Raw genomic sequence first — 18,878 nt, 5'->3', positions numbered from 1 at the left:
ATTTCCAGGTTTGCTGAGTTTTTATCTTGTTGAAGAACTCGGAGTGTTAATCTAGGAATATCAGATAGTGGCTTCTGCTCTGTCATTGCACTAATTGGTTGCAAAGGAAGTGGCAGAAACTATTCTGGAATGTGGCTCTGTTCGTGTGAGGCCAGAGATGACTTTCTGAATATCGCACTTGAACGGTTATGCCAATATAGGGAATAAATGGATTTATAGCCAAATAGGGGCATAAGGTCGCAGTATCGATCAGGAACCTAGATAAACACGCAACACCCACTCCACGTTTTCATGTCCATCAAATTACTAAAACTAGAGCAATTAGATGCATGTGTAACACTGCCCACCCCAAAATACATAAATGCATTCGAAATAGGCGTATATTGTAATACGTGAAATTTAGGTACTGTACGTCTTTGAAGCATAGAAATCATTCAAAAATTATTGCATATGAAATCAATGAACGATTATGCAAAAAGAATTACACATGAAGTATCTCTTAACAGAAGAAGGGCGAGATAAATCATCACATATAAATGCATTGCAATAAATGTGCTAGAGGCTGATGTAAGTTTGTTATGTCTCTAGATTTGTTTAGAAATAGAAGTGTGAAGCTTCTGTTCTCTAAGAATAGTTTTTACCTTAAGCAAAGAATTGTTCGTGCCAAAAAAAGGTCAATATTAAAAAATGTCCAATTCAAAAGAATTAATGCTTGAATGGGAAAATAGAGTTCCAACGCTTTTAGCAGTTTTTGTTGATCAAAACTGAAGGCCGAATTCAGAGTTCATGGGAACGCTGTGTGTCGGAAAGCTTCTCCAAAGTTATTGTTTCTGTACGGGTGAGGACATCGTATCAGACAGGCTCTCAAAGAATTGGTCTACAAAATCAGGTGACAGTTCAACCAAATTAGATAGCGCTGTAACTTGGCAGGTGTGAGAATGATTGCTGTCATCATAGTCGGGATCAGCAATACTCACAGAAGGTCGTACCTGGGTGATGTTGCTTTTGTCACTCGCTCCACTGTTACCACCTAGTCGTAGTACAGGTGTCTCCACGAATGCCGTCATCAGGATTGGTAGCCGCTGGGGACAACACAATGCGTGAGCCGTTATTGGACTGAGCAAAGTATCGACGTCCATTGGTACTGCTGATGGAAGTGAAAGACAGATGTCCAACACGCATTCATCGCCACAAAGCATACATCGTAGTACCGGTAAGATACAGTTCTGCCATATAGGTCTGAATGAAAGGAACCAGGTTATGTTTAGATCTCTCAGCCTGGCCAATCCGAGGACGTTAGTTATCCTGTCCCGGTAGCGCATTGCTAGGATTGTTTCTTCCATTCCCATGGGAGCTATGTCTGAGTTTTGGCTTGCCATAACGAAGCAGGAGGGTCAAAAATAAAATCCCTGCTACAAGTCCCAAAAATAATGGTATGCCGCCAAAAACAGAGTGAACAAAATTAGGAACGATTCCCAAAATTGCCTGAAAAGGTGTTAGCAGTCCCGTAAAGACTGTCTTAAATATGCCTGGGATGCTTGTGGCACTAGACATGTTAAGGAGTTGGCTGAGCATTTCTACGAAATGCACTGGGCAATTTGTTGATAAAAGTTCATGAACTTCAGTAGCTGTCCTTGCAACTAGAAGATCATACGTCTCTTTTGATGACGTTATAGGCACTGTTGTCTGTAAAAGTACAGATTTCATTTTGCTTAAAGTATCAATTCGTATAGAATAGAGATTCAGACGAGGCCAGATGGGAGTCACTGTGTCTGCAGGCCCACTCGGGAACAATGCTTGCATACAGCATTTGACCATGGATGTTACGCTTACTAGATAACTTTTCCCTGGCACAAGGCCACAACATCTGTGATCCGTTCTAAGAATGTAACTCCCGTTTGCGAGTTGCATAAAGAAGGGCTCTATCTGAGTTGCAGGTGTGACTAGCTGGTGGCATGAAAGGTTGTTAGAATTTCCATCACATGCTCCGTGTAAATTAATACCCTGACACAAAAGTATACCGCTTAGTGAATGTTTACAATTTTCACCACTAAGAAATACATTTTTGTCGCTGTCACTATAGCAAGAATGTGTGTATGGTAATTTCCATTCTGATTTTACATATCCTTTACCCAATTGTTCATACTGGCCAGCAGGTATGTACTCAAGGCACTTTTTAAATCGGAAAGTTGTTATCGGAATAGTGATAATTCCGTGTATTACACATTCAATGACAGGACTCTCTGACATTGTCAATGGTAATCTCTCAAGTTTTTCGATGCTCAGGATTGTATAGTCTGCTCCTTTCTGTGCCAAACTGATCTGTTTATCAGTAAGGTTAAAAATGGAAAATAATGACGTTGTGTTGATTAAACGCCAAGGCACATAGCCTGAACGAAGATTTTGCAGCGTCCAGCCTAATTCTATAATAGAACGTAATTGAGATTGGCCATGTTGTAACATTAGCAAGTCTCTATCTATCACATCAAAGGCAGAGGATACAATATTGTCCAACGAATATATTCTGGAAGACAGAGTCATTAACTCATTGTCTACTACAGAAAGTGATTTTTCCAAATTAATACGATCAATTTCTCGTATTTTTTCAGCTGTTTCAATTTGTGTGACTTTCCAAGCCTCGTTGTACGCAGCATAGATACTGGTCGCTATGAAACGCTTTTGACGCTGTTTGTGTGGTCCAAGAATGAAATCGCGCAAATCATACCATCTTTTAGTAAAGACAAGTGTTGCTTAATTTCAGCCAGTGTGGATGATGTTAGCCATTCAAGGCAGACTTTCCCTACACTGTATGTTGTTATTATCCCTGGATGTTGTCTCTGGGAATATCTCGGGTCTAGTCTGGTCATTTTTAACCCCTGTGTTTTATTCAGGAATCTATCTTGACAGCTGTTTGTGTCAGTAGGCCAGATTAACCACTTTTTCCAATCAGGATGTGTTCTGTTAAAATGTAAAATTTGTGACACGTCTAACTCAACATCTGTAGTTGTATTTTCAGGTATTGGCTTTGGTATAGACGGTGTTTTAAGGTCTTTGATCTTAGCTAGGCCAAGACAGGATGTTTGGTGTATTGTGTCATTTAAAAACAACATTTGTTCTGGTATCATGCAGGTTCTAAATAGTGCTTCTATGCCTTGCACCTGCCAATCTTTTGTACCCCAAATTGTTTTCGTTTCAATGTTATTTTTCCAATAATCAAAACCAAATGTCATCATTTTGTCATAAAATGCTTCTGAATATATCAATTTAGAATTTGTCAGCATTGTTTTCATTCCTGTTTTATCTAACAGTTTGTAATAAAACGTTTCTGCATCACTGGTGTTAAACCCTGAAAAGTATTTGAATTTCTCAAAAAATGCTTTAGAACTGCTTTTAGGTGGTGTAGCACAATGTTCCCATTGATTATACATAAAAACATTTCTAGGCTGTGCAGATTTATGCAAGTAATGATCACCATAGTGTGTGTAACAGAATAACTGCTCATAACTAGATGACCCTTGTAAATAATCATGATCTGTGAATCTAGCTGACATTACTAAATCAGACATCATGTCATTAATACTGTTAAAGTCCCAATCATCAGAGAATGTACTCGGTTTTACAAAGTCACTTAAAGAAACCTTCAGTTGATGAGGATACTTCAGGATTTCGACCGGACCATATATTTCATAGTCTGTTTTCTCCCATACTACCCCACCAGGTATTGGAATTGCTGTGACATTTACTGTTGACAGTTCTCTTTTCTTCACATGGGATGATCTGTGTGGTTTCAGGACTAGGTTGATGTTCTGACTTGCTGTGTCCATTGTAATATATTTTCCCTCAATGAATTTTCCCAAACATAGTACCACGATGAGCCAAAGCAGGAGGGAAAATACACCTAGACCGAACCAGAACTCTAACCAAGGGGAAACAAGGTAGATTTCCTTCAGTTGATGAAAGAGTTCTGTTGCTTTTTCTTTAAAATACTTTTTTGTTTCTGGCATCACTTCGGGGTCGTTTTGATCTTCAGAGAAGTTGTCGAAGTTGATGAAATAACCAGAGGCAGTTCTGTCAATTGATGGGATTGTTCTTTTAATCTGTCTCTCTGTAGCATTTTCTGATGCCACATTAGTGTAGACTGGTGTTGTTTCTTGACGAACTGTTTCAATCTGTGTCTCAAGAGGCACGAGTTCCATGGCATTATTGCATAGTCCTTCATTGTGCACTGCAGGCTGATCGAAAGTGATTAGTCTTTCAGTTTGAACCTCTTGGATTGTTGCAAGTTTGGGTATTCTGTTGTTTCTTGGGAGTCCACTGGGCCTACTGTTGATTATAGGCCACATGCTTGTGGTTTTACCAGATCGATAGACACGACTCTGTTCTCCTTTTTACCAGCAAGGGGCGGTAGCACAACTGATCTTGTTCCGGTGACTGCCAAGACAGGTACTGCTTTTCTGTAAGAAGGCCCAAATTCCTTCTTTACCGCGATCTTTTCTCTGACTAGATCCCCAATGTTTGGAATCCAGACAGGCCTTGCTGGGGCTGTTGCTTGTGGTGCCTCGTCAGCGGTAGTTGGCTGTTGCTTTAACTTTATGTTGCTTAAGGATTTTCTGGTTTCATTCAGTTCCTGTAAAACAGCCAAACGATCCTTTACTTCAAAGTGCGTTGTTTCTTCTTGTACCACTGACATCTGACTATCGAGGTCCTGAATGCTCATTCTAATTCCGAACAATAGTTCGTATGGGCTGAAACCTTTTAGAGAATTTCTTGGCATGTTATTAAGACTAGTCTGGACACTTATTAAATGTTTGACCCACCCAGCGCCTGAACCTAATACCTTCGCTGTTATAGATCGCTTTATGTCCCGGTTTTTTCTTTCAACCACACTATTCCCTTCGGGGTGCGATGGACAAGAATACCGCAACCCAATTCCCATGCTGGCCATGGCCTCCTTATAAGCTCGAGAGCTGAAAGCAGGACCCTGGTCAGAATGGAACGTGGTAATTGCGTATATGCCGATATGGACTCGCAAATCTTTTATAACAGTTCTAGGCGTCAGCCGAGTGCTGGAGGCCACATTTTTAAGTGTGTTTAGCCTTAACTGTGTACAATGGGACGCGCTTCTCTTCTTTGATTGCGCAGATAGACCGCCTTATGCTGTCTAGCAGGGATCCTGAAACTACACTGGCCTGCTCATTACTACGATCTCTGTTGCAGTTTTCACAATTTTGAGCAAAACATTGAATATCTATACTCATTCCTGGCCACCAGTACTCTGATTGTAATTCTTTCAGAGAATCTTTGATTCTTTGGTGTCTCAGACCCAACCCCATGTGTGCTTCCAGTAAGAGGAAGCCCCTCCTGCTCCTGTTTGGAATTACTCTGTCCCCCCACTCCAGGGATTCGAGCAAAAGGAACGGAGTTTGCATCGATTACGTATGCATAATTGAGTGGATAGTTTACGGGTAGTGCTGCACAGTCGCCTTTTATGGTCGTTTTTACTGCCATCATAGTTTCCCCGTCTATGTATTTTTCTGTACGCTTTTTTGTGGCTACGGAAGCCGGGTTAGTTGCTTCCGCTGTGGCTGTATTAGCCAATGAATTCCCTGCAACGTGAACGCCATCACGTTGAAGACTCTGTGCGTGAATAACGTGAGTCTTTTGTAGTTCTTTGTATAAAAGAGCTACCTGTTCCCAGAGCAATTTATGCTTTATTGTAGCACCTGTGTCATCTTTGTAATCGTTTTCAATCCAACTTTGCAGTTTATTGTTGTAAGAGTTGACGCAAAAATGAGAATCGCACACGATAAGTGTCGGGAATTCACGTTCTGCATTTTCGAGCGCCATCTTTAAAGATCTGATTTCAGTTCTCTGAACCGAACAGTTTCTTACAGATTCAGTTTTTGTTACTTTCGGTCTGAATTTACCGCACAGCCAACGACCTTTAATAATCGCACATGCTGCACCGTAGGATTTTCTCTCTACGTTGAAATGTTGTACAAAGCTATCTGTATAGATTATACAGGCGTATTGTGGGAGAGGCAGAATTTCGATTGGCAGAGGATATTCTTCTTCATATTCTAAATCATTCAGTTCTTCAATTTGCGGGGCGAAATAGTATTTCACGTCTTCCGCTCCTAGAGAATCTATACACTGTATCCATTTCGGATCCAGTGACACTGTAGGCAGGTTTACTGGGCTGAATAGCGCCTCGAAGGCGGATTCCGCTGTGAGGATGTTAATCCGTTTGCCGTGTGCTAGTTCTCGTTCATTTGCTAATGCGATTTGCACTGCTTTCACAGTTCTTTCTGTGTGACTGAATGTTTTTTCTGCTTGTGTGTACAAGTGAGATTTAACTGAAATAGGAACCTTTTCTCCCTCATTAGAGGTTAGGTACGTGAATCCGCATCTTCCTGGGATGACTCGGATTACAAGATCGATTGTGTTGTCACGTGTATCTAATTTTGTTTTTGCTAACATGTCTGTTTGCAGTGATCTCAAAATTTCTGTGTGTTTTTGAGTCCAATTGATTTGTTTAAAATCAGGTTTAATTAGTTCGTAAAGAGGTTTAACCCTCTCTGCGTAATTTAGGATGTAAGTTCTTCCGAAATTCAGAAAACCTAGAATGGATTGTAAATTCTTCAGCGTTTTTGGAGCTTGGAGTACAGCGCACTTCTCTAAGAAGTTGTCCGCTAGGCTTTTCCCTTCACTTGATAATTCGTACCCTAAGAATAGTACTGTCAGATGGGCAATTCGAGACTTTTTAAAGTTGAATTTGTAACCCTCTGCTGCGAACCCAAGTATAATGGTGTTCACTCTTTTCAAGTGAGTATCCAAGTCGTCGTCTGTGAGATAAATATCATCTACGTAAGATAATGCCTCATCATCATATATTTGTAGTAACTCTGTTACCCTAGCTGAGAATAGTCCTGGGCTGTTCTTGAACCCCTGTGGGAGTCGACAGAATTTTTTCTGCGACCCAAATGCAGAGAAAGCGGTCAAATATCTGCTTTCCGGTGCAATGTTTTGACAAAAGAAACCATTAGATATGTCTAATGTCGTTTTATATTTTTTCCTAACTATGTTATTCATTAGGGCTGCACTATGCGAGTTTTGTACTGCAAAAGTTTTGCAACATGTATTAAGGTGTCTGTAGTCCAAAACTAGACGATAAGAATTGTCTGGTTTGGAGACAGGAAACAAAGGATTGTTCATTTGAGAGGTGCATGTTTCAATCACCCCCTGGTACTCAAGTTGATCTAAGATCTCCCTGACTTGTTTTTTAGCTTCTTGCTTAATGGGATACTGCCGTTGGGCAGTTGGTTCACTTTTTAATTGGATTTTGTGAGGAGGAGAGTCCTCATCCCATCCTACATGATTTTTATATAATGCAGGTGCCTGGGCAACTGCCCATTTCCTTGCATATGTATATTTTTTGTGAATCGGAATGTGATTCGAGAAGGCAGGCATAATCACTTCTTCGCCACGAGGGCACTCCCTGACAAACTCCGGGGGCCAATCTTTTTCAGCTAACAGAATATCATAGCCTTTTGAGAGCTTATCCCAAAATAGACCTCTTATTTTCCTAGTCTTATCACCCTCTATATGCAATGTTATTTCGTATATTTTATGGGGCTCGCTAAGTCTGGTGTCAGCAGTTTGAACCTGAATGTATTCATTCGTGTCCACTGTCTCCAGATGACTCATCAAGATCTTGCGCGCTATACTGATTTCTGCTGCACTGTCCAACATTGTCAATGCCCACTCCCCGTTTTTCAACTGTGTCCTCAGTATTCTCGGCATGGTTGATTACTCTAATACTGGCTACCTTCTTTTTTTGAAATTGAGATTTTTTACTCTGAGCAGGTTCCTTGTCTTTGGACTTGGTGTGCTCTCCTGGGTCTGACCGTCCTCTTCTTTCCGAATTCTGTGGAAAAGATCGAGAGGGACGTGTATCAATACTTTGATATCTATCAGGTTTTTTCAGATTATCCCTATTTCTAAGGTTATATCTTTTCTCAGAGGGCTCCCTCTGGGGAGACTGGCGTTCTCGAGTCGGAGTTCTTTCCCTCCGTCGAGGAGACCTTCCTCTGGACTGGAAAACTTTTTCCTTGGGAGTGGATTGTTTATTTCCATCCCAGCTCTTTTTAGGAGTGTTTGAATTATTTTTAATAAATAATTTTTCAGGATTTTCGAGCAGTTGGGGCTTTACCGGTTTCCCACCCAAGCTGTCTCTACCCAATTCTTCATAGTATTTCTCTATGATTTTGGCAAGCTCAACAGGATCTTTTATATCTGTTTCCTTCAACTTCTGGCGGATCGCCACAGATGCTGGTTCTCCTTTTATATTATTTTCAAAGAACAAGGGAGACCCAAAGGAATATCATTAGGGACCTTGGGCAGTTACGTATTTCAAAAGACAGTGGTCCCTAGTAGTTCAGGGATTAGGCAGAATTGATGGACATACACTCAATAGTCAGTATGACCTTTGTCCAGCAGGACAGGTTTTTATTTTAAGAGATATGGAAAACATAAAAGGATTTTTTACAAGGTGGGTACAACCAGTAACCCACAGGGGACAAGACAAAACAGGGGGGTAAACTTGAGGCAACAAAGGCGGTCTGTGCTAGTATCTCAGTGAACAGACAATGGTAAAGTACAAAGCATCATTGTGAACAATTTTCTATTTGTAGGGTACATATGATGCTACTATGTCGACGGCGTTTCGATGCCTACACACAGATACATGGCATCATCTTCAGGACAAAGAATAAATTTTTTGTCTTGAAAGCATAACAGTTTTTTGGGGCCAATATTGTGGTCCACAAAGTAGTCTGTTAAGCAGTACCTATGCTTTTGGAATCAAAGCAAGTAAGGAAAATGAAGGGTTTAGGAGCACAATAGTATCCAAACCAGGGCAAGGGAGCCTCTAAATACGAGACCGGACCAATCGTGTCTCATTCCTGGTTTGGCTGCTCCTTGTCTATGCAGGATACAGAATGGCGGGAATCGCGGGAAAAGCATAGGTACTGCTTAACAGACTACTTTGTGGACCACAATATTGGCCCCAAAAAACTGTTATGCTTTCAAGACAAACAAATTAATTCTTTGTCCTGAAGATGATGCCATGTATCTGTGTGTAGGCATCGAAACGCCGTCGACATAGTAGCATCATATGTACCCTACAAATAGAAAATTGTTCACAATGATGCTTTGTACTTTACCATTGTCTGTTCACTGAGATACTAGCACAGACCGCCTTTGTTGCGTCAAGTTTACCCCCCTGTTTTGTCTTGTCCCCTGTGGGTTACTGGTTGTACCCACCTTGTAAAAAATCCTTTTATGTTTTCCATATCTCTTAAAATAAAAACCTGTCCTGCTGGACAAAGGTCATACTGACTATTGAGTGTATGTCCATCAATTCTGCCTAATCTCCTTTTATATTGGCTAATAATATAGCCGAGACCTGCTTGAAGTCTTTCAGTAATTTCATACCAAGATTTAAAGCGGGCTCTGGACCGTATTCATTTTGAATCTGTTTTAGCACTTCTGGTATTACCGCCATAGACGGAACACCGTGTGTTTTTGTGTAAATGGAAGCAAAGACTGTACCCCAAGTGTCACAGTCCTCCACGTGTGGTGCGATTCCCATAGGAAGGCAGATTGTCAAGATTCTGTGTTTCTCTATAGGGGTAGTATCAGGAAATACTGCCTCTATTTGAGTGATTTTCTGTGCTAACCAGAAAGGAATTTGTTCCCGTTTTACGGGTGTTTTACCAAGACATGACTGTATGTTCTGTGGTGTGATTTTATTAGTGTTCCCCTGATGAGAGGTCAGCTGTGGTACATTAACAGCTGGCTGGACTGTTGCAGTCCGCATTACATATTGGACTAATTGCCTATGTATTTTTATTAGTGTTTTTAGCTGTACTAACAGCTCTTCTCTAGACATTTTTGCAATGTCCGGATGTGGTGTGTAGCTGGCTAGAGCCGGCCACGTTGCTCCTGGTCTACCTAGTGGACCGAGCCTGGTAATGTGATCATTATGTTTTAGGGCGCCATTAAACCAGAGCAGGTGCTCTTGAAATTTAAGTGGAATTTCAATCTCCTCGAAAGGAGCGTACTCTTCCGGAGGTTCCTCTATTTTGTAATAGTGAAACTCTTTTGTTGTAGCGTTTGCCGCTGGAAAGTTTATCCATGAATAGAATACCTCTGTCTGCCGATACTCGTGAGCCTCTATCACGAAAATTACTGTACCACCTTGTGGTGTCAGTCCGTTTTCTGTAAGTTTTAACGTTATAGATTTTCTTAAGTGGACCGGGATGATAATAGCATCCGGGTCTGTCTATTAGTAGGGATGCCAGTCTAACTGCTTCCCTTTCTTCTTCACTGTCTGTCATTTTTTATAAATGCAGGCTTTGCAGAGTAGGTCTCCAAGGAGACAAAGATTAGGTGCACAATATTTTGGAACACTGTATCCTTCAACGTTGAATAAACCAGAGCTTTACATAGGAATCTCTTCCTACTGAGTTCGTGCGGATTTTAACCTTTCACTCACTCCAGACGTCTATTGGAGTATTTACGGGAGAAAGGGGTCTGTGTGAAATATGCACGACTGAGTTACTCTAACGTCTTGCGCTAGTTTATCGCCTTACCAAACGTTGGGTGCCATGTAGTGTAGTTCCTAGTTTCCCACTAGGCCCTGCGCATTGGAATAACATAAACAGTAGTATCGACGTGGAACTGCGGATATTCCAGGCCTCCACTGACTATGCTAAACTTAATTGGGTGTGTTACCAACTAGCTCAGAGGTCACTGGAAACTTTCTTCTCTGTATGGGAAGTGATCAGCTTCCCTGGCACAGACAAGAAGGGATTCAGCTTTCCAACAACTGTGCAACATGACAACTTTGCTCCTCAGATCAAGAGTCGATCTCTAGGGTCGTGTGAAACAATTGACAGGTATTTCACTCAGTCAGGTTAGTGCAGTTTACTTTCACGATATGTAGAGAATAGAGAGACGGGCGTTTTGTCAATAAAGGGTTAACATTTATTGAACAGTGTTTCTTCTCGTACAAGAGAAATGTATTGCCACAATTGCAAGACTTGTTATTATAAAAAGTACGTACAGTAAGATAAGTATTGCGAAATAATACTGTAAAAGCATTGATATGGTTTCTTAGCCATACAATGGTTTAAAAGTAATAAAACATATATACAGTCATATATACATTAGGCTAAAATACTCAACTGGTGCTTCTAACTAAGCCTACCCCAGTGTGCCTGACCTAAGCCTAACACGTGGAAGGGAAGTAAGTAAGTAGCTTTAAGTTAAGTTGGTTTTGCCAAGGTTTGCTTCAAGAATTCTCGTCTAAGGGTTTAGTCAACACCATACCTCTGAATAGAATGATGGAAGTCTGGTATTTCCTTCAGGGGGCACTCAATATCCCAGTCACCCGCGAGGGCAGACCGGAAACGCTGGAGCTGGATTTCTCTGCAGGAGAAAGGCAGCGGCTCTCTTCTCAGCGCGTCGGGAGGAGGAGGCGGGGGACAGCGTCCGCAGCAGCTGGAATCTGCTGGGCTCTTCGCAGAGGGACGGCTGTTCAGCTCCTTAGCTTACCACACCATCGTTCGCGCTTTAGCAGCGATAATGGTATCAGTAGCTTCACCACCAAGGGGACAGCAGCAGCATCAGCGTACTGCATGCAGCATACAACAGCAATGGGATGCACAACAGGGTGCACAACAGCAATTGCTTAAGGCAACGTTGGTAGTATTTATACCTGACAGGTGCCGGGTTTGACGCAAGTTTGCTGGACATAAGACGTCAATTAAAGATGTCACTAGGAAGTGATAGCTATCAGTTGCTCATTAGAGTTCCATTACTAATCAAAACACAGCAAGCGGGGATTTCCAGGTTTGCTGAGTTTTTATCTTGTTGAAGAACTCGGAGTGTTAATCTAGGAATATCAGATAGTGACTTCTGCTCTGTCATTGCACTAATTGGTTGCAAAGGAAGTGGCAGAAACTATTCTGGAATGTGGCTCTGTTCGTGTGAGGCCAGAGATGACTTTCTGAATATCGCACTTGAACGGTTATGCCAATATAAGGAATAAATGGATTTATAGCCGAATAGGGGCATAAGGTCGCAGTATCGATCAGGAACCTAGATAAACACGCAACACGAAATTCATAGCTGACTTCCAGGTAAGCTTTGTTACATATAGTCCCATTCTAACTGGCTATAGCCCTATGCCCTGACGACCTTCCAGGGGTGGTGGGCATTTGGACTGAAAGGATCATGGATAATATTCAGGTTATATCCCTGGAGGGAATGCTTAAAGCAGTAAAGTTTCCTATCCAAAATGTGGATTCCACCTCATGAGTACGGAATGTGAAGAAGAAGACTATTACAGCACTAATTACTATGAGTAATCTACTCAATAATGAGTTCTTTGGACGTGTCCATCACTTGGAATCAGTAGGAAAATGCCTTGGTTTGCAGTTTACAGAAATAGACGAGTTCATGGTGTTATCTTTTTTTACGATGGTTGGGAACACACCAACCATCGGTGCCGACGTGAGGGGCAGCGAAGAGGGATTCTCCTCATAGACTCGCAGCAAGGAAGCGCGAGGGACCCCTACTTTAACACGGTCTCATGGAGTAGTAGACTCCTGACAAAACAGTCAGCTAAATAGCGGTTATCCAGTAGGTACATTGTATTACCTGCACTATTAATTTTCACTTTTTAGTACAGAACATTCTGAAAAAGTAGAGAAACGTGAGTAAGGTGGGGATTTGTGTACCCCAGTCCTGAAGAAGGTGTTTTTACACCGAAACATGTTGACACACACATAGGAGGTGGCGCACATAGGTCACGCCTATACCTCCTCTCTCACCCCTTTTTATTAGTACCAGTCCGGGGGACAAATAAAGTTTTTTGTTACCCCACGAGCCAGGCACTTTTTAAACTCCACTCACTCTCAAACCCCACCACAGCACTCACATAATATTCCCTCACTCACACCACACATAGCCACCATAAGTGCTCCCACGCAACCGTCGGTCGCAGCACGCCGCATCCCGTAGAGGGGTGCGAGGACCCCAATGATGAAGCATGACACCAAGGGGCCTGTTGGTGTGTGAAGGGTACCAAAAACAACCAGTGTGTTCTCAACCATAGTAGGGACACTCCCTTCCCCCTTCCTAATGGATTCTCTTTGTTTATAAAACTAACCCAGGGAGAACGAATCCATTTAAGATTATTCTCTCCCTCCTCCTTTTTGTTAACTTTTGTTATCTTTTTTATGAACTTACCTCTTCACTGAGGTTTTCTCTCGCGCTACTTTTTCAACTTGAAGCTTTTCTTTTTCCTTCTCAATACGCCCTTCCCAAAGGGCCTTAATGTTTGTAAACGTCCCAAAACACACTGTGACTCCTCTCATTTTGCTTTCACGTGGCTGTGTGCCTTGTCGAGGGCGTTTCCATGTCACTCTCCAGATATTTTAAGGCGCTGACCTGCATCAACAGAAAAGAGATAAGCTAATGAACACACTCACCTGAAAAACCTATAATGATGTTCAATGTGCAAAGTAGAGGGATAGAAGCAAGAAAATTAAAAAGCAAAGAAGGAAACACAAAGTGACAGCACATCTAGGTAAATTATACATTTGCAGGAACTTGAATGACAGTTTTTCAATTTACCGGAAACTAAAATAGGTCAATAATAACCAAGGTGATGTTCCCTTGCCTTAGTGCTTCTGTCAGACATGTTGCTGTTGCTTTAGAAACCCCACAGGCAGTAGGTTTGGTCTGCAAACTGATAAGCTATACCATAGAATGTTTTATGTCCCGTCCTGCAACTTTTCTCCGGATATCTTTTAATCTCTTTTTCGGTAAGTTCCTGCAGGCTAGACAGATCAATAAAAACTGCCTTAAGTTCAAATGTTTTCATCATAACTGGGATTTTCAGAGTTTGGACAGTTTTTGCATCTAAAATCAGCGCCCAGAGGTAGGATTAAGGTTATTTGCCACATTCAAGATGTCCCACATAGTCATCTTATTGAACTCTCTGAGTTTCTTTACCTGCCTTTGGTTTCCAAGACTTTGTTGTCATTTCTTCAGTTTGTTCATTGGGATTGCACAGGTGCTTGATTTACAGCATTATCAATTGTCAGAGATTCTGTATATCAGGAATCCCAATACAAAATATTGAACGATCACAATATCGTAAACAGAATATTGAGAGACATAATATCACATGGTATGTTTGTATACATTTTCTATAGCTAACGCCCCATTTACACGTCTTGGTGTTATATATATATCTTCAAGGTAAACAGATGTGGAGTTAATAGTAAATCCTTATCTCCCTGTAGCCACTTACCTGTTTGGTTTCTTGTCCATTGATATTCTGTTCACGATATTGTGACCTCTATATTTTGTCCTCGATATTCTGGTCACGATATTGTGACATTTTGATATTTTGGCCCTTGAAATTCTGGTCAGGATACTGTGACCTTTCTATCTTTTGTCCTCGATATTCCCTATCATAATCTGATAGGTAGGCTATCCTGTTTTAGGTTTAAACCTATAATAACTGATAAAAACCCCACTGAAAGGGAAATAGCCCTCACCAGTAGGTTAATAACTGATAAAACCCCAGCGAAAGGAAAATAGCTCTCAACAGTGTAAACAAATAAACACTGAAAAAAACACTTGCACATCCACAAACCAAATGTCATTCAAAGAGAGGAAAAGGAGAGTTAATATCATTTTTATTTCTTCCTGAAGGGGCAAATATAATGTAACTTTTTTATACAAGGTAGCAGCAAGAAAGAAGGGGCTAACATTATTCTGCTTGAGTTTTGTTGTTTAAGGATGTCACTAAAATATTGTTTCTTCTTCCTTTTGATTTTTTCAGTTTTGTGGTCTTTGGTCTAAAGATGCAGGATTTAGAAGTATGTTTTAGGTCTTATTTAATTATTTTATAAACTGTAGAGAATCAGGAAATATCAAAGTCATATTTGATATTTTGGCTACGTTTGATTCTTTCACTGATAGGTAAAAATGGCTGGTTTCATAAGAATCTTTCCCAATATGTATCATCGTATTTAACCATAGACAATTGGTGAAACCCTTTGATACATCAACTTCCTTTTCTAGCAAATCGGTATTGATAGTAGTACATTGCTAAACACCCCAGGCTTTAAACATTCAATGCAAGGTGTGGTGACAAGTTGTGTGAAATGTGTGCTGTCAACCAGCATCTGGGATAGTGGTGAAAGCATGACACCAGATTTTTGAACATTGAACGCACTACCACCTGGAAAATGTCTGCAAAACATTAATACCAAGTTCAATAAAGATTGAAGTGATATTGTTTTTATTTGTAGTAATTCAGCTATGTATATGAAAAAGTTCTGTGATGAACTGTCAACATTCACTACCTGAGCTGAAGTGCCTCCCTGTAAGAGATCCTTGCCACTTGCTAGATGGTATGCTTGTGGTAAATATAATTTACCGTACAAGTTTTTCCATATAATTACTGACAAGTAAAAGAATAGCTCAATCAAATGAGAGTCAGAGTCCGTGGTGTCTGAGTCATACGGGCTTTAATCGGGATGGCTCGAGCCATGGAAATCAATTCCATCAATACAAGGGTTCAGGGAATATGCAATGATGGCAAAAAGATGTCAACGATTTATTAACAGTACATGACATATATAGTAAAACTGTACAATGGCGATGGATACAATAGGCGTGACAAGTGATAAGAACACATGTGCGTAGCAGAAAGGCGTGTACAAGGGTGTGCACGGAGGTGTGTGCTGGAAACGTCACAGAAACGTGTCATAGGTGGGTGGGTGCATAGAGGATTCTGCAGAGTCAGCAGGAAGTGCGGATGCGCGCGCAACTAGCATGACGTGACATAGACGTGTAACTGGGGAGAACTTTAACACTAGTAAAGGAGACAGAAGTCTGGGATGTCAGAACGACCTGGACCTATAACATATCTGATATCTTATGTTTGGAGGATGTATTATCTGGAGTAAAAGGTCTCTCGGGCAGAGGCTATACTATACTGAATGCTAGTGCGTGCATATGTGTCTACGTGTCTACGTGCAGGGCTATGGGCCTACTATGGCAACGGGAACTGTAAATTACTTGCATGGAGACAGGAAGACTTGCTCTTTGCTCTGCAGCCGGGGATATATTTACCTAAATCACTAGACAGGAATGTGTTTTCGAGGAGGCTGAACAGATAACTTGAAGGCAAAATACTGTCTTGGCAGGCAGGCCAGGTTGAGCCAGGCACCGCTTCGTTTGGCAGGAAGTAAGGCAGAGGTCAGGGATGCATCTCCACGCTGCAGCTTTCAGAGGCAGAGACAGAAGTGGTTCGAGGGCAGAAATCAGGGCCTAGCTCGGCAGAGCCAGGAAAACGTGAAAGTGCACCATGTAAAGACGTTGGCATGGCATGGTTAGGAACTGAATTATCAATCCATTCATGGTGGATCTGATAGAAGACATGTTGACGTTGGACGCAAATGTATTTGCGTCTTCAGATTCGGTTGCGGAGGGAAGTTACATGCACTTTAAACTCGTACATGGAGACGTTGGGGTACACGTTAGGGGACACATCTGACCATAAAAATTTCAATTACCTCATTCCCTCCTTGTCCCCTACGGACCCTTCAGGATATGTCTATTTTCATGAGACCATCTATTTGTTCGTATAACATCATCTGTTCTTTTTTCTTTATTCTGGAATGGGAACGTGAACTTGGGCGGGGAATACAAGCTGTGGCGCACAAGCCGCAAATCGCTGGCCCACATTGAAGACACAGACAGCAACTGAATATTATGGCCAATATAATCCCTAGGAATGACAGTAGCTTCCATCCCCAGGCTGTTATTACATTCCAGAGCCAACCGGACCAAGTCCAGGAGCCTGGGTTCTGATGTATCTGATGGGCAATTTCGTGAAGTCTAGTGATGGCCTTATAAACTGATGGCGCGTTATTAGGAATAAATACGCAACAACTGGATCCGATGACTCTACAAGCTCCGCCCCTATCGGCCAGGATGACGTCAAGGACAAGGCGGTTCTGAAGAACAACAAGTCTCATAGCAGACTGCTCCTCTGTTAAGTTGCCCAAAGCGGAAGTAGTCTCATTCACTACTGCTTCGAGGATTCTGGTTAATTTGCGTATCAGTTTACTATTTGAGACAGTACCTAGATAAGGAAAGAATACTTTATTGAAATCTGTATATTGTTCCCATGTAGTTTCAGTCTGATCAACGATTGGGAGACCTCTCCTTTGTCTAATGTGAGTGAGGCGGGAATTCCTGTGATAATCAGATGGGGCTAGAAAAACTGGTGGCAATAGGAATGCAATGAAACAAGTACCATCCCAATCTAGAGGTAATCGTACATAGGCCGTCTGACCACAAATGAAATAGGAATGTCGGGAAGCTTTGAATGTAGACTTGCCTTCATCACTGAATTCGACCACAGTAGTACATTCACTATGGCCTAGATGTACTGAACCATTCTTTCTGACGCATAATACACCTTTCGCTGGTAAAACTGATATGGATGGCAAGTCTGGACTAGTTTCTGACTGAACATTTAGAATCATGAGGTTAAGTGTAAAATTACCTAATCCATACACTTCATTTTCTAGATCGGTCCCTGTCATTTGCGGAAGACCTTCTTCGTCTGGGAAACATGCTTTGTTCATGACTGTGTTCAGGTTTCCCCATATCCATTTGCCTTGGGAAACACGGGATTCAGTATCTAAAGAGGATATTAAACTAAACCATGCACCACAGGAACCATTATGTGTAAACGGGTAAGGAAAGAGGGGCAGAGCTCCCTTGTAGTCCTGATAGGGAGGGAGTCGGCCACATATCCAACAATTGGTAGCATTGTTGATCTGGTGAGAATGGTGTAACATACGGATGAATGTATTGTTGTGCAGTGCAAGGCGATAAGACAATTCATGTGGGGGTAGTTCACTAAATGTGTGCTCTGCAGTAATATTAGAAAAAGAATGTGCAATGGGGAAGTACATATATAACATCCAACTGATGCATATTAACGTAAGACTCAGAAAAAACATAATAAGTAACGTGCAGATACAACGGCTTCGGAGATTTTTACAATAACGTTGTTTCTTGATCTCCTGTCTATCTCTCTCTCTATTGGGGTCTATCTTATACATGTCAAGAAACTGTCTAACCGCTTCACCCAGGAGGGGACTTAAACAATTAAACTGTCTGACTTACTAGACCTCAATTTCAATCGGTACTCCTGCTGAGGAGTTTTCTCTACCAGGGGGAGTTTAGTATCAGTGTCTGGAATGCGATAGTCCTGGGAATCAGTCTTTGGCGGAAGTCCATAAATTTTTTTGACCTGGCTCGAGTGGAGCCAGCCTTTTCTTCCCTCGATCTTGACTGCAGTCCTTGTGGTTAACAAAACGATCTTCGGCTCTTTCCAGCGGGGCTCCAGAGGGCTTGACCGATCAAAATTGCGGACTACGACAACATCTCCTGGGACCAGGTCATGCGGTTTCACTTCGGTGTTGCCTGGAAAGGCTGCCGCGACCTGTGAACGACATGATAGTAGTGCAGACATCAAGGAAGCAAGGTAATCTGTCAGCATAGTACTGTCAACATCGGTTATTTTACGTGGCATAGGCGTCCCCCACATATTAGGAGGCCTACCGAAGACCACCTCATACGGGGATAGCCCTGTCCTAGAATGAGCTACCATTCGCATATAAAAGAGGGCAACTGGTAAAGCTACTATCCAATCTACTCCTTTCTCTTTACACACTTTGGCAAGACGGGTTTTCAGAGTCTGATTGTGTCTC

At 41.7% G+C, this 18,878-nt stretch overlaps 1 protein-coding gene across 2 annotated transcripts in view; it reads right to left on the bottom strand.

Moving 5' to 3' along the window:
• LRRC39 (leucine rich repeat containing 39) overlaps positions 1–18,878 on the bottom strand; it is a 229,947-nt gene that overhangs the window by 196,575 nt on the left and 14,494 nt on the right. For both annotated transcript variants that reach the window (XM_086954502.1, XM_086954510.1), the window contains exon 2: positions 13,318–13,518. In XM_086954502.1, the coding sequence (XP_086810628.1) occupies positions 13,318–13,445 (128 nt within the window). In that variant the 5' untranslated portion in view covers positions 13,446–13,518. The remainder of the gene's footprint in view (positions 1–13,317; positions 13,519–18,878) is intronic.

The sequence above is a fragment of the Lissotriton vulgaris genome, chromosome 1_1 (genome assembly GCF_964263255.1).
Source record: "Lissotriton vulgaris chromosome 1_1, aLisVul1.2, whole genome shotgun sequence".
Taxonomy (NCBI): Eukaryota; Metazoa; Chordata; class Amphibia; order Caudata; family Salamandridae; genus Lissotriton; species Lissotriton vulgaris.
The sequence above is the reverse complement of the archived record's forward strand: the minus strand, read 5'-3'. Positions and strand labels throughout refer to the sequence as shown.